Source organism: Geotrypetes seraphini, chromosome 1 (genome assembly GCF_902459505.1).
Source record: "Geotrypetes seraphini chromosome 1, aGeoSer1.1, whole genome shotgun sequence".
Lineage (NCBI taxonomy): Eukaryota > Metazoa > Chordata > Amphibia > Gymnophiona > Dermophiidae > Geotrypetes > Geotrypetes seraphini.
The window spans coordinates 40,346,817-40,373,166 of NC_047084.1; the positions used below are offsets into that span (position 1 = coordinate 40,346,817).

A 26,350-nucleotide genomic window follows, 5' to 3' on the forward strand; every position below is an offset into this window, starting at 1 on the left:
TCTCAGTGCTATTAGTGGTTTCATACAGAAATGGACAAATAGACATTGTCTGTACATCCTTTGGTATCCAGATTCATGAAAGTCCTTCACCATACCAAACCACCACTCAAGCCTCCTCCGGTGACTTAGGATCTTAATGTTGTAGTATCTATTCTGATAAAGCCTCCATTTGAACTACTCTCAACTTCATCCTTCAAGCATCTCACTTGGAAAGTAGCATTCCTCATATCTCTCACATCTGCTCGCTGAGTCGTAAACTTCAAGCACTTGTGTCAGTTCTACCTTATACAATATTCTATCATGATATGGTGGTTCTTCAAACTCATCCCAAGTTCCTCCCAAAATTCATCTCAATTTCATCTGAATCAGTCTATAGTTCTTCCTGTCTTCTTTCCAATACCACATTTTTACCCTGGTGAACCTGCACTCTACACACTGGACTATAAATGTGTTCTTCTTATTACTTAAATCGGACCAAACCTCATAGGACTTCCACTCAGCTGTTCCTGTCTTTTGATCCAAACAGGCTAGGAGCTTCTGCCATCAAGAGAATCATCTCCACATGGCTGGTGGATCACTTTTTGCTATGCTCAGGCTGTGCTTATGCTTGAAGGCTATGTCACTGCACATACAATTTGAGCAATGGTGACTTCAGTAGCTCATCTACATTCCACTCCCATCAAGGACATCTGAAAAGCAGCCACCTGGTCCTCAATTAATACCTAAAACTAGTTACCCCAGCAGCATATAATATAATCAGGAAAATAGTATATAATACTGCTCATACTGGATAATACATATCTGTATTAGAGGCCCAACATACTTGAAGGGCTCTGGCCTCAGAATCGGAGCCTACGCACAGCAGTGAATCACAAACTGAGAAGATCCGCGTAGTTAATACAGCTCCTGCTCCAATCATTGGCCAGTAATTTAATCTTTTTTTTGAAAAAATTTTTTATAAAGCAATTTAATGAAGCTAAAACCCTTTCAACTTTAAAGGGGTATTATATATATGTAGTAGCCAGGATTTGAAAAAATGTGAGACCAAAAAGACTTATCTCAGAACTTGACTTGTCTTTATACCATGTTCAATCACCAGTGTCTAATTTGCCGACGCGGCCACGTTTCGCAGGAATTTTTATCATCCGCTGCGTCAGGGCCACCAGGACACTCAAAATCACAGGCTCACTAAAAAATCAGAAAAAGAATTAGAGCATGCACACTTTCAAAACCCACCAAAACACATAACAGTAAACTAACACTCACATCCATTCACTCGATCACAGATTTTCAAACCGTATCAAGATGGCAGCAACCACAATTTTATAGCGTACTCGTGACGTCATAACGTCACATCACGCACCCACATCATCATTCATTCATCACAATATACTCTAATAGAAATGTTGCCATTCAAACGATCTATTAAGGCCCATTGGCCACAATGTATCCAGCCTGTTAATCCAGTGCTGTTCTCTTTGAGCCAGATATCTCCTAAAGTCCCCCCCTCTCCTACCCGGAACAACCAACTCCAAAATTAAAGCCCGTAAGGAACCAAAATCATGATCTTTATCGATACAATGTCTCGCTAATGGAGCCCCAATTACCTTATTCTTGATGTTACTTTTGTGCTCTGTAAGTCGTGTAGTAAATTTTCTGGATGTCTGCCCCACATAGATTAACTCACAGGGACATTTTATAATATATACTACACCACAGGATTTACAGTCAGACGTGTGTCTTAAGGTGTACTCTTTATTGTCTTTAGGATTACAGAACTTATTAGTGCACATCATAAGACCACACATCTGACACGTTCCACAGGCCCTGTGACCCAACCATACAGTATCACACTCAGCACTAGAAAGCATAGAGGGACACAGAATCTCTTTCAAGTTTCTAGTTCTCCGAAAAGCTATCCTTAGATCGTAAGCTTTAAAAGTGCCAGAAGTTTGTAAAATCGCCCAATGTCTTTTTAGCGAGCGCACCATACGGTGACACTGGCTCGAGTACGTTACAACACACGTCATGACCTGCTCCCCTGGTTTCTGGATGTTCAAGCCCTTCGGAGCAAACAGGGCCTCCCTATCACAATACAATGCTCTTTTATAAGCTGAAGACACAACTTTAAGGGGGTAGCCCCGGGTCAGAAATCTTTGTTTAAGGACATCAGCCTGACGTTTGAAGTCTGTTTTTGAGGAACAGATCCTACGCATACGTAAAAACTGGGAATAAGGTAGACTCTTTTTCAATGAACTAGAGTGGGCACTGGAATAGTGGAGGGTAGAATTACAATCAGTAGGTTTAGTAAATACTGTAGTGTGAAAATCACCCTCCCTAATCTCAACAGACACATCCAGAAAGGAAATATGGTTCGTACTATAAGCATGGGTAAAACGTACGTTGGGATGACAGGTATCAAGATAAGTAAAAAATCGTTCCAACTCAACTTGACTCCCATTTCAGATTAAAAAGATGTCATCAATGTATCTGGTCCAGAAGGCCATATATTTGAAAAGTTCACAGTCATACACCCAGTCACACTCAAACCTATCCATAAACAGGTTCGCAACAGCGGGGGCCATCGTTATCCCCATAGCAATACCAGATTTCTGATGAAAGAGCTGGCCCTCAAACATAAAAAAGCTCTCACATAACACTATTTTAGCTAAAGAACAAATAAACTTAGTTGGAACTGCAAAATCTAATCTTTTTTCTAAAGTGTCATGAATGATTTGAAGTGCTTCAGTTTGGGGTATGATTGTATAGAGAGAGCAGACATCTATAGTTACAAGGATAGAGTCAGGAGCAGGTTTAATTACATCCAATTTTTTTAAAAACTGGGTAGTGTCCTGAGTGAAGGCAAAAGTTTGACACACAAACTTCTGGAGAAATTTATCAATATAGATGGGCGTGGCTTCAAGTAAAGCACCACGATTTGACACAATTGGTCTACCTGGGGGAGAGGTGGAAGACTTGTGAATCTTTGGGAGTAGATAGAAAATAGGAATCTTGGGGTGGCGTACATTCAAAAATCTAAATTCTCTTTTGGTCAGATATCCATCATCCATCGCTTTCTTAGTTAACGCATTGATTTTCAATTGAAGCTGTTCAGTCGGATCATTAGAGAGAACATCATAGTCGGAGCTGAACAGTTGTCTATGAGCCTCGTTCAGATAAGACTCTTTACTCAACAGAACAATTGTCCCGCCCTTATCCACTTTTCTTATAATCAGATTTTCATCAGCAGTCAACGATTTAATAGCATTTTTCTCAGCCTTGCTGATATTATAGTAAGGTCTTTCATCAAAGTTACTCTTATTCTTTAGAATGTCTGCTTCAACCAGGAGGAACCCAGGTGGATTTAGGGGTCACCAAAGAATTAGTGTCCGGCTGTTCAGAAACAGTTTCAGTAGAAAAAAATGATTTAATCCTCAGAGTCCGATAGAATTTCTCCAAATCGATCCTATTTTGAAAAACATCCACAGGAGTGGTGGGAACAAATGATAAACCTTTCGCCAATAAACTATATTCCTCAGGAGTTATTTGATGCTTTGATAGATTCACGATTTTAATATCCAAAGACGCCCTCTTCAGGGAAATCGCTGTCCTCTTTGGGACCGTGTTTGCGGATGCAGGTTTTGATATTGAGTTTGATTCTGATATGGGTATTGAGCTTGATTCTGATACGGGTATTGAGCTTGACCCCGACCGGTTCCTCTCCGCCATCTTCCTCGTCGTGGGGGTCGTGGTTTTGGATCTAAATAATCCTCATCTGAATTAGAACCAGAGTTGGAGGATTCAGAGGTATGATCAAACGCAACTCTTCTTTCGGCGACCCGATCCACAGAATCCGATGGTTTCACCCACGCGTAGACTTTATGTTGGAGATAGTCTTGTTCATCCCGTTTAAATTTTCTGAATTTATCTCTCTGTATATCAGCTCTAAAAATATCCACTTTTATTTTCAGATCATCTTGATATTGCTTGAATTCGTTCTCATTGGAATTCTGTTTTAAACATGCTTGAACATCCAGAAACAAGGGGAGCAGGTCATGACGTGTGTTGTAACGTACTCGAGCCAGTGTCATCGTATGGTGCGCTCGCTAAAAAGACATTGTGCGATTTTACAAACTTCCGGCACTTTTAAAGCTTACGATCTAAGGATAGCTTTTCGGAGAACTAGAAACTTGAAAGAGATTCTGTGTCCCTCTATGCTTTCTAGTGCTGAGTGTGATACTGTATGGATGGGTCACAGGGCCTGTGGAACGTGTCAGATGTGTGGTCTTATGATGTGCACTAATAAGTTCTGTAATCCTAAAGACAATAAAGAGTACACCTTAAGACACACGTCTGACTGTAAATCCTGTGGTGTAGTATATATTATAAAATGTCCCTGTGAGTTAATCTATGTGGGGCAGACATCCAGAAAATTTACTACACGACTTACAGAGCACAAAAGTAACATCAAGAATAAGGTAATTGGGGCTCCATTAGCAAGATATTGTATCGATAAAGATCATGATTTTGGTTCCTTACGGGCTTTAATTTTGGAGTTGGTTGTTCCGGGTAGGAGAGGGGGGACTTTAGGAGATATCTGGCTCAAAGAGAACAGCGCTGGATTAACAGGCTGGATACATTGTGGCCAATGGGCCTTAATAGATCATTTGAATGGCAACATTTCTATTAGAGTATATTGTGATGAATGAATGATGATGTGGGTGCGTGATGTGACGTTATGACGTCACGAGTACGCTATAAAATTGTGGTTGCTGCCATCTTGATACGGTTTGAAAATCTGTGATCGAGTGAATGGATGTGAGTGTTAGTTTACTGTTATGTGTTTTGGTGGGTTTTGAAAGTGTGCATGCTCTAATTCTTTTTCTGATTTTTTAGTGAGCCTGTGATTTTGAGTGTCCTGGTGGCCCTGACGCAGCGGATGATAAAAATTCCTGCGAAACGTGGCCGCGTCGGCAAATTAGACACTGGTGATTGAACATGGTATAAAGACAAGTCAAGTTCTGAGATAAGTCTTTTTGGTCTCACATTTTTTCAAATCCTGGCTACTACATATATATAATACCCCTTTAAAGTTGAAAGGGTTTTAGCTTCATTAAATTGCTTTATAAAAAATTTTTTCAAAAAAAAGATTAAATTACTGGCCAATGATTGGAGCAGGAGCTGTATTAACTACGCGGATCTTCTCAGTTTGTGATTCACTGCTGTGCGTAGGCTCCGATTCTGAGGCCAGAGCCCTTCAAGTATGTTGGGCCTCTAATACAGATATGTATTATCCAGTATGAGCAGTATTATACCTCAATTAATACCTTCATATCCCACTGTTGTTTGGAGAATCATTGTAGATGGGATAATCTTTTCGGTCAAACAGTTCTACAAAATGTATTCTGCACTTAGAGAATATGAGGAAAGACTGGCAGGAGAAGCAAGAAACTTCAAACCCTTCTTCAGGTATGTGAAAGGGAGACAACCAGCCAGAGAGGAAGTGGGACCACTGGATGACGGAGACAGGAAAGGAGCGATACAGGAGGAAAAAGAGATAGCTGACAGGTTAAACAAATTCTTCTCGTCAGTCTTCACCAGAGAGGACACAACCAATATTCCGGAACCCGAGGAGATTATAAACGGAGAACAAGATGAAAGGTTGGTAAAACTAGAGGTGAGCAAAGAGGATGTCCTCAGACAGATAGACAGACTAAAGAGCGACAAATCACCAGGCCCGGACGGCATCCACCCAAGGGTACTAAAAGAACTGAGAAACGAAATAGCAGAGACACTTCGCCAAATATGTAACCTCTCCCTAAAAACAGGGGAGATCCCAGAGGACTGGAAAATAGCAAATGTCACGCCCATCTTTAAGAAGGGATCAAGGGGTAACCCGGGAAACTACAGGCCTGTGAGCTTGACCTCGGTTCCAGGGAAGATGATGGAAGCAATGGTAAAGGACACAATATGCGAATACATAGAAAACCATGGACAACTGAAGGCGAGCCAACATGGCTTCTGCAAGGGAAGGTCATGCCTCACGAACTTGCTGTACTTCTTTGAGGGAATAAACAGCCAGATGGATAAGGGGGAATCCATAGACATCATTTACCTTGACTTCCAAAAAGCCTTCGACAAGGTACCTCATGAACGGCTACTTAAAAAGCTGTGGTACCACGGGGTGCAAGGGGATATCTACCGATGGATCAAACACTGGTTGGCTGGCAGGAAGCAGAGGGTTGGAGTAAAAGGCCAATACTCTGACTGGCAATGGGTCACGAGCGGAGTTCCACAGGGGTCAGTGCTGGGACCTCTACTGTTCAACATATTTATTAATGATCTGGAGGCAGGGACAAAATGTGAGGTTATCAAATTTGCTGATGACACCAAACTCTGCAGCAGGGTTAGAAACACGGAAGACTGTGAAGACCTGCAAAGGGACCTAACGAAACTGGAAGACTGGGCAAAAAAGTGGCAAATGAGTTTTAACGTAGAAAAATGCAAGGTCATGCATGTAGGGAAAAAGAACCTGATGTTCAGCTACAAAATGGGGGGAACACTGCTAGGGGTGAGTAACCTTGAAAGGGACCTGGGGGTGATGGTCGACACATCACTGAAACCATCGGCGCAATGTGCGACAGCCTCAAAGAAAGCAAACAGAATGCTGGGCATCATCAAAAAAGGTATTACAACCAGGACGAAGGAAGTCATCATGCCGCTGTATCGCGCAATGGTGCGCCCGCACCTGGAGTACTGTGTTCAATACTGGTCGCCGTACCTCAAGAAGGACATGGCGATACTCGAGGGAGTGCAGAGGAGGGCGACTAAACTAATAAATGGTATGGAAAATTTTTCATACGCTGACAGGTTAAAAATGCTGGGGCTGTTCTCCCTGGAGAAGAGGAGACTTAGAGGGGACATGATAGAAACCTTCAAAATCCTTAAGGGCATAGAGAAAGTGAATAAGGACAGATTTTTCAAACTGTGGGGAGCCACAAGCACTAGGGGTCACTCAGAGAAACTGAAAGGGGACAGGTTTAAAACAAATGCTAGGAAGTTCTTTTTTACCCAGAGGGTGGTGGACACATGGAACGCGCTTCCAGAGAATGTGATAGGCCAGAACTCTGTACAGGGGTTCAAGGAGGGTTTGGATAGGTTCCTGGAGGATAAGGAGATAGAGGGGTACAGATATAACTAGAGGTAGTTTATAGAAATAGGCAGAAACCACTTCACAGGTCACGGACCTGATGGGCCGCCGCGGGAGCGGACCGCTGGGCGAGATGGACCTCGGTCTGACCCAGTGGAGGCAACTTCTTATGTTCTTATGTTCTTATGTTCCCTCCAACACTTTTGGTTTCGCCAGGCTCATGATAGTTGTCAATAACCCTCTTCTCAGAGGCTCGCAGCTAGGGAGTCCCACATATGAGAAAATACTGTCTGCTTGTCTTCAAATAAGCATAGTTACTCACCTGTAGCATGTGTTATCCGAGGACAGTAGGCGGATATTCTTGGTCCTCAGTCCATATGTTTACTTCTCACAATTGTTTAAAATACAACTTCAGAAGAGACAGACAATTTGAGCAAGCAATTCTGCAAAATCTATTCTCTACTTAAAGCCAACTTTCCTTCCAACTCTATAGGGTTTAATCATGCTCCTGTATATTCAGGGCTAGATGCACAAAATACAGTCATTAAGACCATGCGAGTCGCTCTTGGCTGATTTTATGGCTGACTCTGGTTAAAAAATATAGACAAGAAGGAAAAGTATTTAGAGGCAAGACTTCACAAATGCTTTCTAATATGGATTTTTTAAAGAGGGTTCTGTGCATCAGTATGGGTTTCCACTTGTTGAAACATGTCCAAATCTTAGTACAATGATTATAAAGAAAAGAAAATCTGGAAAATAAACCAGATTATTTCAGAATAAAAATTTCATTTAAGACTGTTTTTGTGTCTGTACGCATTGTCTAATACATCATAATGGCATAACTTTTGTAGCTTTCTTCAGATACCAAGTTTATTTAATATACCGCAATAAAACTATAAAAGTAGTAATTAAAATAATATAATATAAAATAATATTATATAACAATAAAATAAAATAATATAAAAAAAGTTGAACTACAATGTCACTAGTAAAGGAAAGAAAATAAAGAATTAAAAGCTGATTTTGTGCTGTCTGTTTCAGATTGATCTCTGCTGGGGTCCTTGTTTCATCTTGTAAATTGTTAACCCAATGCATTTATAAACAGGAAAGTTTTTAGTAATGTTTTAAAACATTCAAGGTTAGATTCTATTTGGATATAAACCAAGCCAACAAAAGAGATCCCTCATTTCCAGGATATTTATGTATATGGATTTCTACTTTAAGTGGATTGATACGGGATACAGTGAGGTTTTGACCTTTCTTTTCAGATTCAGGTAGAATTCTAGGTTTGTACCCTGATATTGGCCAATTGTTTGAGCTAACAGTGCAGAGATTTCATATAAAACATGGCTTTCGCTGGCTTTCTCAAAGCTGCGGTAGATGTGTTTATTATGAGCCAGTGAGGAAAATGCTCATACTTTTAATCATGCAATTACAATTTTAATCAAAATGCAGCCCTAAAAAAACCTGAAAGAATAAAAGGTAATGAAAAGATAAGAAATACACAATACAGATTGAAAAAATACAAATTAAAAAAATGTAAAACAGCATGCAGAATAGTCATAAACAGCCTTACAGTTTTCACAGCCTACTTCAGAAAAGCAAGTCTACTTGTAGCTATTGGCAAAATGTACCATAGTTTTATCATGCTTTGAATAAAAAATGCCCTTCCTTTGAAGATGCTGAATATTACTTTGAAAACTTTAGAGCGGTGATAGTGGCTCTCAATCATCAAGTAATGCCAAAAGATCAGGTTTTCAGGCTGTCTCTAATGAATATGCATGAGAGAGATTTGCCTCATGAATATTTAGTAAGATTATCTTGCAAATTGGCCTATTAGTGGCTCCCAAAGACTGGGAGTGAAAATCATTGTCTTAGAGCAATGTTCTTCAATGCAAGGCCCAGGGGCCAATGATGACTCCAGAGACCAGAGAGTGGCTTCCACTGCCACTCTGCATCTCTATGCAGGCTCAGGACAGAAAGGGGGAAGAGGATGAGGAGGAAAAAAGGGGAAAATGGATGGGGAGAACAGATGCATGCTTGAAGGACAAGGCATATCTCAATAGACAAAAGACATTTGGAAAGTCTCACAACCTTTTTCACAACTGATTAAGTTTAAAGGTGGGCTAATGGAGATGGATGCCATTGACATACACTGGTCAGCAGTGTCTTGGCCCTGCATGGGAAAATATTTGGCGGCTCTCCATTAGCTTGTTAAAATCCAAAGAGGCCCCAGCTTAAACATTAATGAAGACCACTGTCTTAGAGGATGTCAGCATGTTCTGTAGCTATTTCAGCAAAAATACTGACTCTAAGACCTCTATTCTTAACACATTTATAATATGTAGTGTAATTAGATCTACTCTGAAGTGTCTTTCTCTAAAAGTAAATAAGTATTAACTTTCATCTGTAGCTTTTATTTGTTTTGTGGCCATTTTTTGAGCTGTTTCTAATATTGGACACCCTTTTTAAGGATGGATAATCCAAACGAAACAAAGTGATTTGACTATTACCTTATGTAGTAGTAGGATAGCATTCTTTGCTTCTATTCTACCCCATTTAATAGATACTCCTAATTTTGGCTGCTATGATTTGGCTTTAAATGCTCACTTCCATTTTTATCAGTCAATAAATATATCTAGTTTTTTGTCTGGTTGATGTTTGCAAATATTGCTCTGTACAAAGTACAGTTGATTCTCCACATCTACGGAACATGGAATGTTGCGACTTTTTGGGGTTTTGCCAGGTACTGGATTAGCCACCGTGAAGACGGGCTACTGGACTAGATGGACTATTTATCTGACCTAGTAAGGCTATTCATATGTTCTTATTCAACCAACCACGCCTCTCTCTCAGGTCCCCTGCAGCTGGTGTACCTTTGCATGCAATCTTTGACCTTACTACAATAGCAAGGACTACAGCCTGCACCAGGCTTTTTCCTCTGACCTGGCCTACTCTTTCTGATGCAACTTCCTGGGTGGGCCAGATCAGAGGGAAACATAAGAACATAAGAAGTCCTCTGCTGGGTCAGACCAGAGATCCATCGTGCCCAGCAGTCCGCTTGCACGGTGGCCCAACAGGTCCAGGACCTGTGTAGTAGTCCTCTATCTATGCCCCTCTATCCCCTTTTCCTTCAGAAAATTGTCCAATCCCTTCTTGAACCCTAATACCGTATTCTGTCCACTCATGCCCTCTGGAAGCGCATTCCAGGTGTCCACCACCCGTTGGGTGAAGAAAAACTTCCTAGCATTGGTTTTGAATCTGTCCCCTTTCAACTTTTCCGAATGCCTTCTCGTTCTTGTAGTTTTCGAAAGTTTGAAGAATCTGTCCCTCTCTAATTTCTCTATGCCCTTCATGATCTTGTAAGTCTCTATCATATCCCCTCTAATTCTCCTCTTCTCTGGGGAAAAGAGCCCCAGTTTCTCCAGTCTCTCAGTGTATGAAAGGTTTTCCATACCCTTTATCAAACATGTCGCTCTCCTCTGAACCCTCTCGAGTATCGCCATATCCTTCTTAAGGTACGGCGACCAATATTGGACACAGTGCTCCAAATGCAGACGCACCATCACCCGATACAACTGCAGGATAATTTCTTTCGTTCTGGTTGTAATACCCTTCTTGATTATACCTAGCATTCTATTCGCTCTCTTAGCGGTCGCTGCACACTGTGCCGTCGGCTTCATTGTTTTGTCCACAATTACCCCCAAGTCCCTTTCTTGGGTACTCTCACTCAGTAACATCCCTTCCATCGTTTAGCTGTACCTCGGGTTTCTGCCTCCTACATGCAGTACTTTACATTTCTCTACATTGAACTTCATCTGCCATCTCATCGCCCACTCCTTTAGTTTGTTCAGGTCCCTTTGTAATTCTTTGCAGTCCTCTTTAGTCCGAGCACCACTAAATAGTTTGGTGTCGTCTGCAAATTTTATTATTTCGCACTTCGTCCCTGTTTCTCTATCATTTATAAATATATTGAATAGCAGCGGTCCGAGCACTGACCCTTGCGGAACACCACTTGACACTGTTCCCTCTAAGCTGAGCAGGAGTCCTCCACCCACAGTCTCACCAATAGAGGGTGCTGTTTTACTGTCACATTTTTCAATTGTGAGGGACAGGCAAGTTCTGCAGGACTCCAGGGAACATACCTGTCCTTAGCGACTGAAAATATTCCACCCCCTAGTGGTAGCAATGCAGCTGGAGGACACCTGCTCAGCTTAGAGGGAACACCCTCCTCCAGTCCAAGTAGTGGCCCTTTACTCCTACCCTCTGCTTCCTATCCGCCAACCAATTCTTGATCCATCTATGCATGTATGTCTTCTTCCACCCCATAGTTCTTCAGTTTCCGAAGTAGGCGTTCATGGGGTACCTTGTCAAAGGCTTTTTGGAAAGGCTGGGTGCAGGCCACGGGCAGCCTTTGAGTATGGTTTCTGCTGTTGCTGCAGGGTTGAAGGCTGCATACATTGGGTGCGTGAGACCTGAGAGAGCGAACTGCGAGATGCCAGGCCATTTGGGGGGTGGAGGAGGGGGGGAGGAAAAGGAAGGGAATTAAGAGACTCGAGCATCCACAGATTTTGATATCCACAGGGGGATCCTGGAGCCAATTCCTTGTGGATACAGAGAGCCAACCTCTCTCTTATTCTCAAAATGTATCACCTAATGCCTGGTTTTCTGGCTAAAGTATCTTAGCTTTTCTTTGTCTTTAAAGTGTGATGAAATTTAGTGTTATCTGCAAAATGTGCCACATTTTCAAGTCTATGGAAGAGATTTGGGAAGGAAGCAGATTTCACAAATTCTGTCATATTGTAAAGAAAATGAAGGATTGAGATACTATAGACAAAAGGAAAACAAGTATTGTAATCTGAATAAATATTAGGTATTGGCTTATGGAGGAGATTGTTTCTCAACTAGAAAGACTCCTGCTCTTCAGGGCAATGAATTCTGTGAAAGCAAAAAAACTTTTGTTCCAACTGTTAGTCCATCTGTGCTCTTGAAACAAACAAAAAAAAAATCATCTCACAGTACTCCAGGTGCATCTGTTGCCTGATGATTATATAATTCAGATCCAAAGAAGCTTTGGTGACCACTCTGGGGGTTGAATTAAGGGTGAATATAAGAGCCTCATTATTGAAAAGGCTATTCTAAGATAAATTCCAGATCTTTCTGACAATAATTAAAAATCTGAATGGTAGGAACACTTTCTACAGATTGAGTGTACAGGAAATTTGAATTAAAGAACAGAGGGATTCCATTCTAAATTGTTTAAGCCCCTTAAACCTGCTCAACTTAGGCTTAGATCCAGAACTGGCTCTCTGTTTTCCTCTCTCCTTCTTCTCAAATTAAATGAACTTGGAGTCAGGATGTAGTACTACAATGGTTTTCACAATTCCTAAAAAAAAACAAAACAGAACTTACAAAGTCTCGAAAGAAAAGAGAACACAAAAATGGAAGGCCAACTGCGGAGTCTCACAAGGCTCACCAATATCTCCTGCACTATTTAACATTTATTTAAAATCACTGGGGAATAACCTTCCCATGACTAAGGATAACATCTTCTCTTATGCAGATATCATCCTCATTTTCCGAATAGTCAAAGAATCCTTCAGTAACACCATAACATACCTGAAAAATACCATCGATGACCTAAGTACCTGGATGTTGAGAAATTTCCTCAAATTGAACAAATCTAAGACAAGAATATTATGGTTCGGAGGCTACAACTCGCTACTGAGCACAGAACTAAAACTGTCCACTGGCGAGAGTCTAAAGATAGAGAATACTTCCAAAGTCCTGGGAGTTACACTAGACTCAAAATTAACCTTCAACACACTCTGGTGAAAAAATTATTTAAGTTGGGACAACTGAGGACAATAAGACCAGTTCTGACTGAAACCAGCTTCAGGACAGTTGCACACCTGGACCATTGCAACTGGTGGCATTGCAGAATAAGAATGCAAGAGAACTGAATTACTACAAAACACAGCTGCAAGGCTAATTCTAAAAAGGAACTGATACGAGAGGACAAGTCCACTATTAGAGCATATAGTTTTTTCTGATGTTTAAATTGTATACATTATAAAGTTTGAAATATCAATAAAGATTTATGGAAAAAAAAAAGAAAGAAAATATTCAAAACTAGCTTCAAATATCAAGGACCTCTCATTTGGAACAAAATGCCAATACACCTAAGACAACCCATCAACTACCTTGAATTCCGGGAGAAACTGAAGATATACCTCTTTTCACTATAGTCACTTTCTTACCCTTCACCCCCTCCTTCCTAATCCAATGCTCCTGCAAACAATGTCATTTAAGAACTTAATCAAAATTTTATTGTAAACTGCATAGATTTCTTGCAGAAAATTGTGGTATATAAGACACTGTATTGTATTTAAAAGGCCTTAGTTTGATCATTTGAGGATAACTCCCAAGAAGTGATGGATAAAGTCAGATCTTGTCTGGAAATCACAATGCCCTTAGATTTTATAGCAGGATCCTTAGGTGAGAAGGTCAAACAGGCACCTATTATAAACTTCTGTTATAAAGGCAGCATGGTTACCTAAATGCCTTTATACTGTGAAATAGGCTCTCAGATCTAGCCCCAATAGCGCACAAATGCCCAACACACAACTTTACACATGGCCCAATAAATATGCATGTGCATAAAAACTCTGTCTCCATTCCACCCAAAATACTCCCCCAAGAAAGCCTCTGCACATATTATATAGAAACAGGTGCACTCTTTCCATCTGCATACTTTTTATATAGTCATAAGCCTTTTTTCATGTGTAAAATAAGATTTACACACAGATAAAGCTTTATAAAATTACTCCTTACATGGGAAATTAGAGTTACTGCCTGAGTCTGGATTCATCCAGTAGCAGAACTTTCTTTTCTTTGCTCCTCTCCTAAACAATATTAAGTTCAGGACCAAAAGATTTGCATCTTCAAAATAGATTACAGGCAAGTGGCTCTTAGAAGATATGTCCACAGGCCAGATTTCCAGAACAGGCTTCACCTGTGTGCTGTTTCTCAGTTCATATTATTGAAGGGGAAAGGTGAAGTTTTAGGTTGCATCAAAAGAACATTGTCACCAGAGTTGTTGCTTTTAAGGATAGGAAAAGGTTGGTGATAGCCATCCCAGATTTACTAATAACCTCCTGCAGATTGGGATACCATTTGATCATAGTCTTACCTTTATATGCTAAATAGAGAGTGAATTGAATTAAGAGGTCAGTAGTCACATAATTTTTTTTTTAGGGCTGCCTACATTCTCTCTCTACAGAAATAATGTAATCCACGATGAGGACCATCACCTATAATTTTATCATATCGTTAGGTATCCTGTTCAGGTTGGTTAAGGCTTTGGGTAGATTTATTTATTTGGTTACATAAGAACAGCCTTATTGGGTCAGACCATATTATGGGGGCCCTTTTACTAAGCTGTGTTAGGCATTAATGTGAGCCTAACGCAGTTTAAAATGGTGTACCATGGGATGTGCTCTTGACATCCTGTGACAAATGCCAAATATTCATGTGCTAACTGCACACTAAAAAAATCAATTTTTTTGAGGGGGCAGAGAGTGGGCATTTCTGTTCTAATCAATTTACATAGCTACATTATCATATGATGATTAATTAGTACAAAAATAGCACATGAGTCCTTACCACCTACAAAATAGGTAGTCCTTTTACTAAGGTATGCTAACTGATTTAGAGCGTGCTAAATGCTAAGATGCCCCTAGGAATGTAATGGATGTCTTAGCATTTAGCTTGTTCTAAATTGGTTAGCGCACCTTAATGAAAGGACCCCTAGGTGATGGTAAGTGCTCACACTCTTTTTTTTTTTTTAATGGCCACATGCTAATGGAAATTTCAGCTCATGGTCATTAATACAAGAAATAGAAAAAGGCTATTTTTATGGCTGCATTAAAAATAGCCTTAGCATGTGGGGAAACCCGTATAATGATGTGCTAAGGCCACTTTTTATTGCATCTTATTAAAAAGACCTCATATTTTGTTTCAAGACATTGCTTAACCTTCATAAAACAATACTTATATAAAAATCTCACGGTTTTGCTAATTTTTATCAATTATATAACCAGTTGTTTTTGACCACAGGTTTTGCTGCAAGAACAAAATATGGGGATTAGGTATAAGTTTAATGTTCCCATCATGCGCACAGGCAGTGGAGACAATGACGTTGGATTTGCATGGAATCACCTGCCCTGGTCACAATGTTCTACCACTTGTGCTGGAGGTAAGAGTTGGGGGGGGGGGAATCTTGTGGCTGTGCCATAATGTATTTTGCACTTCAGATTTCTTTTGGTGATTAATTGAAAACATTTCCTATTGATTTCATTTGATACACAATTCATTTGAAGAGTATCATTTCATTAGAAAAACATGACAGTGTTCTTTGTTTTTAGCTTCTTATAACTGTGCAAACTGTAGAATAACTTTTGGCATGTGGCAGATCTGGCTGTTTAGGTCTCTTCCAAGATTGACATTTGATATTTGCCTTTTCACAGGCACATTCCTCATGAAGGCAATTGAGAAATGTAAGGAAGAAAATCATTTGAACATCAGAAGACTTGGGGAAATCTACTGCTTATTTCTAGGATAAGCAGCATAAAATCAGTTTTACTACTTGGGATCTAGCTAGGTACTTGGGACCTGGGTTGTCCATTGTTGGAAATAAGATACTGGACTTGATGGACCTTTGGTCTGTCCCAGTATAGCAATTCTTAAGTTTTTAAGTACCGTATATACTCGAATATAGGGCGAGATTTTTGGGCCAAAAAAATGGCCCAAAAATGGGGGGACTCGTCTTATTTTCGGGTCATCACCCAGTGACTACCCGAACCCCTTCTGGACCTGCTGCAGGCCTTTGCCAGCCTGCCTTATGACCTGGTAGGGATCCCTCCTGTCTCGCATCCTGGCCGATTCTAACAATTTTTTATCCCTGTGTACCTTTTTTTGCATCCCTGGTGGTCCAGTGGTGTATGGGCAGGAGCGAGCTTTCCGTGCTCCTGCCCCACGCTGAGCCCCTCCCTCAGATCTTGTGGCAAGCGATGCACCCGGCACGCTGGAGTGAACTTTTCAAGCTCCTGCCCGGCCCTGTGCCGCTCCCTGAATGGCTGCCGCCAGTTCTCGCGAGTCCCGTGAGAACTGGTGGCAGCCATTCAGGGAGAAGCGCAGGGCCGGGCGGGAACTCAAAAAGCTCACTCCTACGTGCCGGGTGCACCACTTACCACTGGCTGCAAGATCTGAAGGGCTCAGCATGGGACTCCAAGCTCGCTCCTGCTCATAAACTAGGGATGCGTAAAAAGGTATGCGGGGGAGGGGGGGCTGTAAAAAATAGTTAGAATTGGTCAGGATGGGAGAGGGGAGGGATCCCTCCTGTCCCAGCCTACCACTAGACCATCAGAGGGGAAAGAGGGTACAGTGTAGGAAGGTGGGACAGGGTGCAAAGCCTGGAATGGAGGAAGGACAGAGTTCAGAGCTTGGCATGAAGGGGGCTGGCTGCATAGCCTAGTAGGGCAGGGAGGGAAGGGGGCTGGGTGCAGAGCCTGGTAGGGATGGGGGCTGGATGCAGAGCCTGTTAGGGATGGGGGCTGAATTCAGAGCCTTTTCAGGGCAGTGATGGAAGGGGGCTGGGGCAGAGTCTGGCAGTTAGGGGGGCTGAGTGCAGAGTCTGGCAGGGCATGGCACTTGAATATTAAGCACCCATTTTATATTCGAGTCAACCATTTTTCTTCCTTTTGGGGGGGGAAACATGGGGGTCTCGACTTATATTCGAATCGACTTATATTCAAGTATATACAGTAGATGTATTTGTGCATATTGATCTTTCCTTAGATGCCTTAAATCGGCAAATTGTAGACTCATTCAGCATCATGGACATGACTTCCTTTTTTCATCTGGACAGGGATTTGTTTTTGAATTTCAATTGTGTATATCTCATTCAGATTTTTACTAGTTGTAAAACCCTCTTGATTATTTCTCAGTTTTCCCATACAGGGGCTAATTTTATAAGAAGCCACTTAAAGAAATGTTTTTAATTTAAAAGCCTATTCACCTGTTCTATGCCTATTTTATAAAGGCTTCAAAGAAACATCTCCAAAATAAAATTAAAATATTTAGATGGTGGGATCATCATAACAGACATGTACAGTTACCCAAATATGCTCCATAACAGAACCATCTTCAGGAAATAGAGTATAATCATCAATCCAGTTTTTAGAAAAACATAACTTCAAATGCAGATACTTTAAATTCTTTTTCTTAAAAAAAAACCCCAATTGTCAGTGTTGGCATGCATCAGACTTGAAGTATGATGTGCAAGAGAAACTAGCTGATATGCCATGCTAGAGAGAGAATCTTTTTATAGTTAAGTTTAAGATGGCTGCTTTTCTAATAAAAGAGTGCAATGATAGTCTTATATCCCCTTCCTGTCCCACTTCCAACTCAGCCTCCTCCTCTTCTAGGAGGTATCGGAGTATAGTGCAAAGGAAATCCATTACTCTTTTAGCAGCCAATATAGTGAGAGCAAGGAAATGGAAATCAAGGGGTGCACCAAGATTAGATGAATGGGTTAGAACCTAGGGGTAGACACTGGAATATGATAAATTAACATGGACTATTAGAGGGAAGACACACAGATTTCAGGAAATTTAAACTCCCATTGTATCTTTACCTTCATATGAATCATAAGAACATAAGAATTGCCATACTGGTTGGGGGTTCGCCTTCTGGTAGGAGGGATTGGGCTCCCTCCTGCTGGTATTTTTGGGGTAGGGGTTCGTAGGGGATAAGCCTTCCGGCAGGAGGGGTTGGGCTCCTTCCTGCTGGTATTTGAGGGATTCGGGGGGGGTTTGGGGGCTCACGCCTCAGCAGGAGGGATTGAGCTCCCTCCTGCCGGTATTTGAGGGAGGGTTGGGGTGCTGACAGGAGAGATTGGGCATCTCTCCTGTTGTGGTTCGCTGCATTTGGGGAGGATCGCGATCACAATGGCGATCACGGCAGGAGAGATTAGGCATCTCTCCTGCCGCGATCGATGCAGCGGGGAGAGGGAGGGGGGAATCTGTAACCTGTAATCTGTTGTTTTTGACAGATGCCGGTTACAGAATCCAGCTTTTAGATGAAGGACTGACCCCTCCTTCGCCTAAAAGGTCTTGTTTTGGGCGTTGGGGACTTGGGCAATTTTTTGGGTTGATAATGTGTTCTAAGGTCAGATGTAGTGGTGGTCTGGGCGATTAAACTGCTGAACGTAGAGGTAGGCCATTCTAAAAAAAAAACAAAAACTCATTTTGAACTTTTTTTTTTTTTTTTAGAAATGACATTTTCCCAGCTGCTACTTTCAGCGTTTAGGGCCTTAGGCCAAAAAGGGACTTAGACATTTTTTATTTTTTTTATTTTGCCCCTCTAATCTCTTTTCTAGTGCTTTTAAATTATACTTTTTCTTTCTTTTATGTTTTCATATGAGAGAACACTGCAATAATTTCTATATTGTGAGTTTAAGTTCCTGTTCTCTAAATTGTATTGGGACTATGAAAACCTGAGTTTTGAAGAATTTATGTAGAGAGCATATGCAATTTAAATGCAAAATATACCACTGCATTTTTTTTATTAAATATTTTGTTGAACGTGAATGTATGCATACTGTTATGCAAACAAGAAGTGGATTTGAGCATCTCCCAACCTGGATGCCTCACTTCCAATCTCAACCAAATAAAACAGAAGAAACAATCCTCCACAGGTAAGTCACAAGAGCAAACAACAGCGGGGTTGATGAAAACAGCAGCCAACAGTAGTATTCCTTCAAAATCCTTTATTAAAAGAATAAAGGCTGAGTGAACATGAGCCATCTTTTGGCTGTAGAACCTGCTTCAGAAGTCTCTAAACAAATAAAAATGCACAGAATAAATATCAATACAATATATGCAGAATAGATTACTGAAACATAAAAAGGGGGACTAAAATACAACCCCACCCCTTTTACAAAACCTTAGCACGGGTTTTAGCGCCGGCCGTGGCGGTAACAGCTATGACACTCATAGGAATTCTATGAGTTCTTAACGCTACAACATTAAGAGCTTTGGGTAAATCATAGTACATAAAACAAGAATTATATAATACAAAAATTGGTGTATATAGAATTATAAAATAATATACAGTAAATAAGACAATTTTATACATTTCAAAAGATAAATACCAAGAACAGATAGGAAGGGCCAAAGGAACAAAATCACTATTGTGTTATAAACAAATTATATAGGAAATGTCGCTTATTGAAGAAGGATAGCATAAGAATTTGTAACGCAAATAATTATTATTTGTGGCTTACAAGGCAAGGCAGATCTCAATGAAAGAAATTAATGGAACAATCATGTAAGACTAGAGCCAATTGGAACGCCAAAAAATCTGTAATCGAGATAGCAATTATGAAAAGTATACTAGAGTCAGTATCAAAAGAAAAACTATATGGGGTGGAGGGGGGGGAGATCATGGGGGGAGTAAATAATAACTGATATGTTAAAAGTAGTACAGGGGTCTTTTCTTTTTAAGATATCCATGCAAATGTGTTGTTAGATATTGTTCTTTAAAATATGTGTTTGTAGACCCGTCTCATTTGATAAGTTTTCTCTCAATGAAGCGTCTTGAGAATGAAGGAACAACAGCGCCTAATAATTGATTAGTTCCCTGTTCAGCAGTAGTTAATGTGCTCTTTGATGAATATTTGGATTTAACTACCGTATTTTCACGCATATAACGCGCGCGTTATACACGGTTTTTACAAACCGTGCATAACCTTGCGCGTTATAAGCGTGAGCGAATTGTACAAAATTTTTTTTACATAGTTCCCCCCCGACGTCCGATCCACCTCCCCGCAGGACCGCTCGCACCCCCACCCTGAAGGACCGCTCGCACGCACCCGCACCCCCACCCCGAAGGACCGCACGCACGCACTCACACCCGCACCCGCACCCCAACCCTGAAGGACCGCTCACTCCCCCACAGCCTCCCGACCCCCCCATCATGTAGAAGCTCCTACTGGTGTCCTGCTGCTTCCTCTTGGCGGTCCCGGCCCTTCTGTGAACCCTGCGCCTGCGCTGCTTCTTCAGGCGGTCCCGCCCTTTCTCTGACGTCAAGCCCTCTTGCCCCGCCGACTCCCCGACTCCCTGACACGATTGGGGCAAGAGGGAGCTCAAGCCCTCTTGCCCCCCCCGACTCCCCGACACGATCGGGGCAAAAGGGAGCCCAAGCCCTCTTGCCCCGCCGACTCCCCAACACCCCGACAATATCAGGCCAGGAGGGAGCCCAAGTCCTCCTGGCTCTGGCGACTTCCCCCCCCCCGCTAGTTGTTCGGGCCAGGAGGGAGCCCAAGTCCTCCTGGCCCTGGCAACCCCCACCCCGCTAGTTGTTTGGGCCAGGAGGGAGCCCAAACCCTCCTGGCCACGGCGACCCCCTACCCCCACCCCACACTACATTATGGGCAGGAGGGATCCCAGGACCTCCTGCCCTCGACGCAAAACCCCTTCCCCCCAATGACCGCCCCCCCCCCAAGAACCTCCGACCACCCCCCCAGCCGACCGCGACCCCCGTGACCGACCCCCACGACACCCCCCTTCCCCGTACCTTTGTGTAGTTGGCCGGACAGACGGGAGCCAAACCCGCCTGTCCGGCAGGCAGCCAACGACGGAATGAGGCCGGATTAGCCCATCCGTCCCAAAGCTCCGCCTACTGGTGGGGCCTAAGGCGCCTGGGCCAATCAGAATAGGCCCGGGAGCCTTAGGTCCCACCTGGGGGCGGGGCCTGAGGCACATGGGCCCAACCCGACCATGTGCCCAAGGCCCCGCCCCCAGGAGGGACCTAAGGCTCCCGGGCCTATTCTGATTGGCCCAGGCGCCTTAGGCCCCACCAGTAGGCGGAGCTTTGGGATGGATGGGCTAATCCGGCCTCATTCCGTCGTTGGCTGCCTGCCAGACAGGCGGGTTTGGCTCCCGTCTGTCCGGCCAACTACACAAAGGTACGGGGAAGGGGGTGGGGGTGTCGTGAGGGTTGGCCAGGGGGGGTCGCGGGTCGGCTGGGGGGGCGGTCGGAGGTTCTTGGGGGGGGGGGGGTTTGCGTCGAGGGCAGGAGGGCCTGGGATCCCTCCTGTCCGTAATGTAGTGCGGGGTGTGGGTAGGGGGTCGCCGTGGCCAGGAGAGTTTGGGCTCCCTCCTGGCCCAAACAACTAGCGGGGGTGGGGGTCGCCAGGGCCAGGAGGACTTGGGCTCCCTCCTGGCCCGAACAACTAGCGGGGGGGGAGGGTCGCCAGAGCCAGGAGGGCTTGGGCTCCTTCCTGGCCCGATATTGTCGGGGAGTTGGGGAGTCGGCGGGGCAAGAGGGCTTGGGCTCCCTTTTGCCCCGATCGTGTCGGGGAGTCGGGGGGGGGGGGGAAGAGGGCTTGAGCTCCCTCTTGCCCCGATCGTGTCGGGGAGTCAGCGGGGCAAGAGGGCTTGACGTCAGAGAAAGGGCGGAACCGCCGGAAGAAGCAGCGCAGGCGCAGGGCTCACAGAAGGGCCGGGACCGCCAAGAGGAAGAAGCAGGACACCGGTAGGAGCTTCTACATGATGGCGGGGGTCGGGTGGCTGTGGGGGTGTGAGCGGTCCTTCAGGGTGGGGGTGCGGGTGCGGGTGGGAGTGTGTACGAGCGGTCCTTCGGGGTGGGGGTGCAGGTATGTGCGAGCGGTCCTTCGGGGTGGGGGTGCGAGCGGTCCTGCGGGGGGTGAATCGGACGTCTGGGGGGGGGCATCAGGCTTTCAGGGTGGGGACAGGACTTCAAGGGGGAGAGGAGAGTCGAGGTGGGCGAAAGGAGAGTCGGGGTGGCCAGAGGAGAGTCGGGGCGGGCGAAAGGAGAGTCGGGCGGCGACGGGAGAGTCGGGCAGCATGCGCGGTATACGGTGTACGCGGTATACAAAATTTTTTTTACATATATTTCGGTTTCCCGTGTGCTATACCCGTGTGCGCGTTTTACACGGGTGCGCGTTATCTACGTGAAAATACGGTATTCTACTCTTTAAGTCTTAGATCTAAAACTAGAGGACTGGTGTATGATTAAGTGAAGTTGATTTTTCTTTTTAATAATCGGAGTGATTTATCTTTCAAGTTTGAAAGTAAACTTAATTTAGGATGTCTTGCTCACACTTTTCTGTACAAGATGTTATGCTTGGAATAATTTTTTGAAAAATTGCATAAATAAAAGAAAAAAGGTAGTACAAATGTATTATATTGCATCATTGTAAATAAATAGAAGGATGTATTCCCTAAAACTTTGTGCCTTAAAATGAACAAACACTAGAAGAGTAGTGCCTCATATAAAATCATTTTACTAATCCAATAAGAATAATCTACACAAAGAATAAAGAGAAAGGACAAGAGCAAAATGAAAACAGAAGGAGGCCAACTAGAAAAACATCAAAATAAGAAGGAGAGACATTAAAATAGGGTGCTTATGGCAAAAAGGTCTGTAAAATGAAACTATGAGATCAATCAATGAACGCTCATCGGTTAATCTTATGGCACATATGTATTTTTGGTGCCTTTTTTTGACCACGTTTTTAAAACTTTATTGCTCCTAATAAGATATTGCTCACAATAACACAATTTGTTCTTTTAAATTTGATTTCCATGTTTTCTTTCTCTATTTTACTCCCAGGCCCGTTTGTGAGTCATAGGGCTCCTTTTACTAAGCCGCGTTAGGGCTTTAACACGCGGAATAGTGCGTGTTACATTGCCATGCGCGCTTAGACCTTAATGCCAGCATTGAGCTGGCGTTAGTTCTAGAAGCGTAGCACGCGGTAATTTCCTGCGTGCGCTAAAAACGCTAGGGCACCTTAGTAAAAGGAGCCCATAACCACACTCGGCATTTCTTTGATGAGCTGTCATTTTTATTTTTACATTTATCGGTTGATCTCATGGTTTCATTTTACACATTTTCTTTTGCCATAAGTACCCTATTTTAGTGTCTCTCTTTCTTAATTTGATGTATTTCCTGTTGATCTCCTCCCGTTTTAATCTTGCTTTTGTCCTTTTTCTTTCTTCTATTTTTTTCTAGATTATTCCTATTGGATTAATAAGACATTTTCATATGAGGTACTGCTCTTCTAGGGTTCACTCGTTTCAAGGTGCAAAGGTTTAGGTAATACATCCTTTTATTTATTTACAATGATGCAGTATAATATATTTGTACTATTATAATATATCAATTATTATTTAATTCCTTTTATATATGGTTTTTCTTTTTATATTGATTCTATTTTACTTTTTATAATTGCCATCTCTATTACAGTTTTTTGGGCATCACGATGGCTCTACTACATTCTTTCATTGAAACCTGTTTTGCCTTGTAATCTGCAAATAATAATTTTCCATTTTCTTATGCTATCCTTCTTTGACAAGTAACTTTCCATATATAATTTGTTTATAACATAATAATGGCTTTTCCTTCCTGTACTCAGTATTCATCTTTTGAAATGTTTAAATTGCCTTACTCTATATTATTTTTGTAATTTTATATACATGGATATTTTATAATGATTAATTCTTGTTTTATGAACTATGGGCTCCTTTTACAAAGGTGCGCTAGCTTTTTTAGCGCACGCAGCGGATTAGCACGCGCTATAGCGCACGCTACCCGAAAAACTTCCGCCCGCTCAAGAGGAGGCAGTAGCGGCAAGCACACGCAGCATTTTAGCCCTAACGTACCTTTGTAAAAGGAGCCCTATGTTTTATTATTTTGTTCTCTTTTTATGTTTCAATAATGTATTCTTCATGTTTTGCATGTATATTTATTCTGTATGGAATCCTTTTATTAAGGTGCACTAACCAGTTTAGTGTATGCTAAAGATTAGCACGCGCTAAATGCTAAGGCATCCATTACAAGCAGCAGAACAGTTATATTTATTAAACACTGACATATAAAACCATGAAAATTCAATTTAAAAAGTACAATGATAAAAAACACGGTCCGTGTTTCAGCGAACACGACTTCCTCAGGGGTCCAATGGTTTGCAATCTCACATATAAAGAATTGGACTGAAAACAGTCTATTGTCTTTAAACATGTGAGCAAAGAACACCGCAGACAAGCTGAAGTAGCAAAACAATTTTCATGGTTGTATATGTCAGTGTTTAATAAATTATCTCCAGAACATCTGTATCCACAGTTTTTGTTTTTGTTTTCATCGATGGATTGTTTTCACTGTGGATCATTGGGTCTCCTCATTTTTCTTTGTTGAACAGTTATATTTTTCTTCAGGAACCTTACATCCCCAACCATGAGTCCTCAAAAACCTTTTTTTCTAAACAAAAAAGTTTTTTCAACAGTATCTTAAATATTCTGTAAAAGATTTCAGATTGGGAGCTGATTCCAAAGGACCAGGACAGACAAAAAAAGAGCACCAGATTATAAGAGTAAGAAGATGATGGGGAGTTTGGAGAGAAATTGTGGGCGAGGAGATCACTGAGCAGGAAAGAAGAGGGAGCAAAAAGAGAGAATGAGAGATCACAGGGCCTAGGTAGATGAATGGAGAGAACAAAACGAGATTGCAAGGAAGGAGGGGAACAGGCAAGCAAGTGCCCCTTACCACGAACCACAGGATGTCAGACTATTTTCTACCCTGCCTTTGTTTCGTTCAGTTTATGATACAATATGTGTCAAAGTGGTTTTGTTGATGAATTATAATCCACTTTTGTATAAGCATATGTCTGAAAAGGCAGAATACAAGTTATTAAATTAGAGTTATTATATAAATTCAGTGGAAGAACAAATTGCTGCATTATGTAACATGTTTGGTTGTTCTTTGTAAACAGCCAAAAAAATTGCTTTCTCAGCAACAGAGATTAATTTGTTGAGCTTTTTTATCTTTTCTATGCCTATGGGATAAGGTTCATTAAATTAGACAGATATTTAGTTTTCCTTTGGATAGCAGTGCTAAAAATGAAGGTGTTAACCCCGGATTCTGTGTATGGCACTCAAAATTGCACATGGAAATTTAGGCATGTACCCAAATTCCAAGCACAATTTAATACCAAACCACTTAGGGCTCCTTTTACGACGGTGCGCTAGCATTTTTAACACACGCACCGGATTAGCGTGCGCTAGCTGAAAAACTACCGCCTGCTCAAGAGGAGGCGTTAGTGGCTAGGGCGCGCTATTCCGCGCGTTAAGGCCCTAACGCGCCTTCGTAGAAGGAGCCCTTAGTCCCAATCATTGGGTGCTAATAATTATAGTCACTAATTGGCAACAATTAGAAAAGTGGGTGTGCCCATGAGGGGATAATGGGCATTTCAAGAATTTGTGTGTGCTGTTACAGAATATGCCAGATCCATGCCTAATTTGATTCATAAGTCATGGCAAATATTTTATTCTCTCAAAAATGTACTAACACTGGAAATCTAATATATTTATTTAAAAGTGAAACCTAATATATTTGAAAGTGAAATCTAATATATTTGTTTATAGCAGTGTTTTTCAACCTTTTTACACCTATGGACCGGCAGAAATAAAAAAAATTATTCTGTGGACTGGCATCGGTCCATGAACCGGTGGTTGAAGAACACATAGCTAAATCGTGGGCCAGACCCCGCCCATCTCTACCCAATCTCCACCCCAGACCCCGCCCCCATAATAGTACTAATTGCACATTGCACGTCCCTTGCTTCATCTGGAAGCCTTCCCTCTGACGTTGCTTCCGGTTCAGGCGCAGGACGCACGTAGAGTCACTGCCCATGGCTTTGTGCACTGAATCAGTTAGGAAGAGGGAGCTGGCTCGAAGATAACGCCGCATCGATCGCACCGTGGACCGGCGGTTGAAGAGCACTGTTTTGGGCCTGATGCACGTGCTGGCCCTGTGGACCGGCAGGAAATTTCTGTGGACCGGCACTGGTCCATGGACCGGTGGTTGAAGAACACTAGTTTATAGCATTAGGGATGGAAGATCTTGCAACACCCTACCTATTATTTTTGCTCATGTTGTATACTTGTTATATACTGTATGCCATAATAAAATGATGATTTCAGATGTCATTTTTTTTGCTTCTCCCCTACCAGAGACTCCTGCACTTATCTCTTATCTGGGGGCAACATTAAAAAATACTGTACATGTTACACACTTTCGTATTGGCGCATTTTCAAGAGAAAAAAATAGTTGCCATGA

General features: G+C 42.3%; 1 protein-coding gene across 5 annotated transcripts in view; it reads left to right on the forward strand.

Annotated features, from left to right (window-relative positions):
- The window catches only part of ADAMTS6 (ADAM metallopeptidase with thrombospondin type 1 motif 6), a 662,036-nt gene that overhangs the window by 532,313 nt on the left and 103,373 nt on the right, over nucleotides 1–26,350 (forward strand). For all 5 annotated transcript variants that reach the window (XM_033930281.1, XM_033930272.1, XM_033930267.1 and 2 more), the window contains one exon: nucleotides 15,269–15,407. In XM_033930281.1, the coding sequence (XP_033786172.1) occupies nucleotides 15,269–15,407 (139 nt within the window). The remainder of the gene's footprint in view (nucleotides 1–15,268; nucleotides 15,408–26,350) is intronic.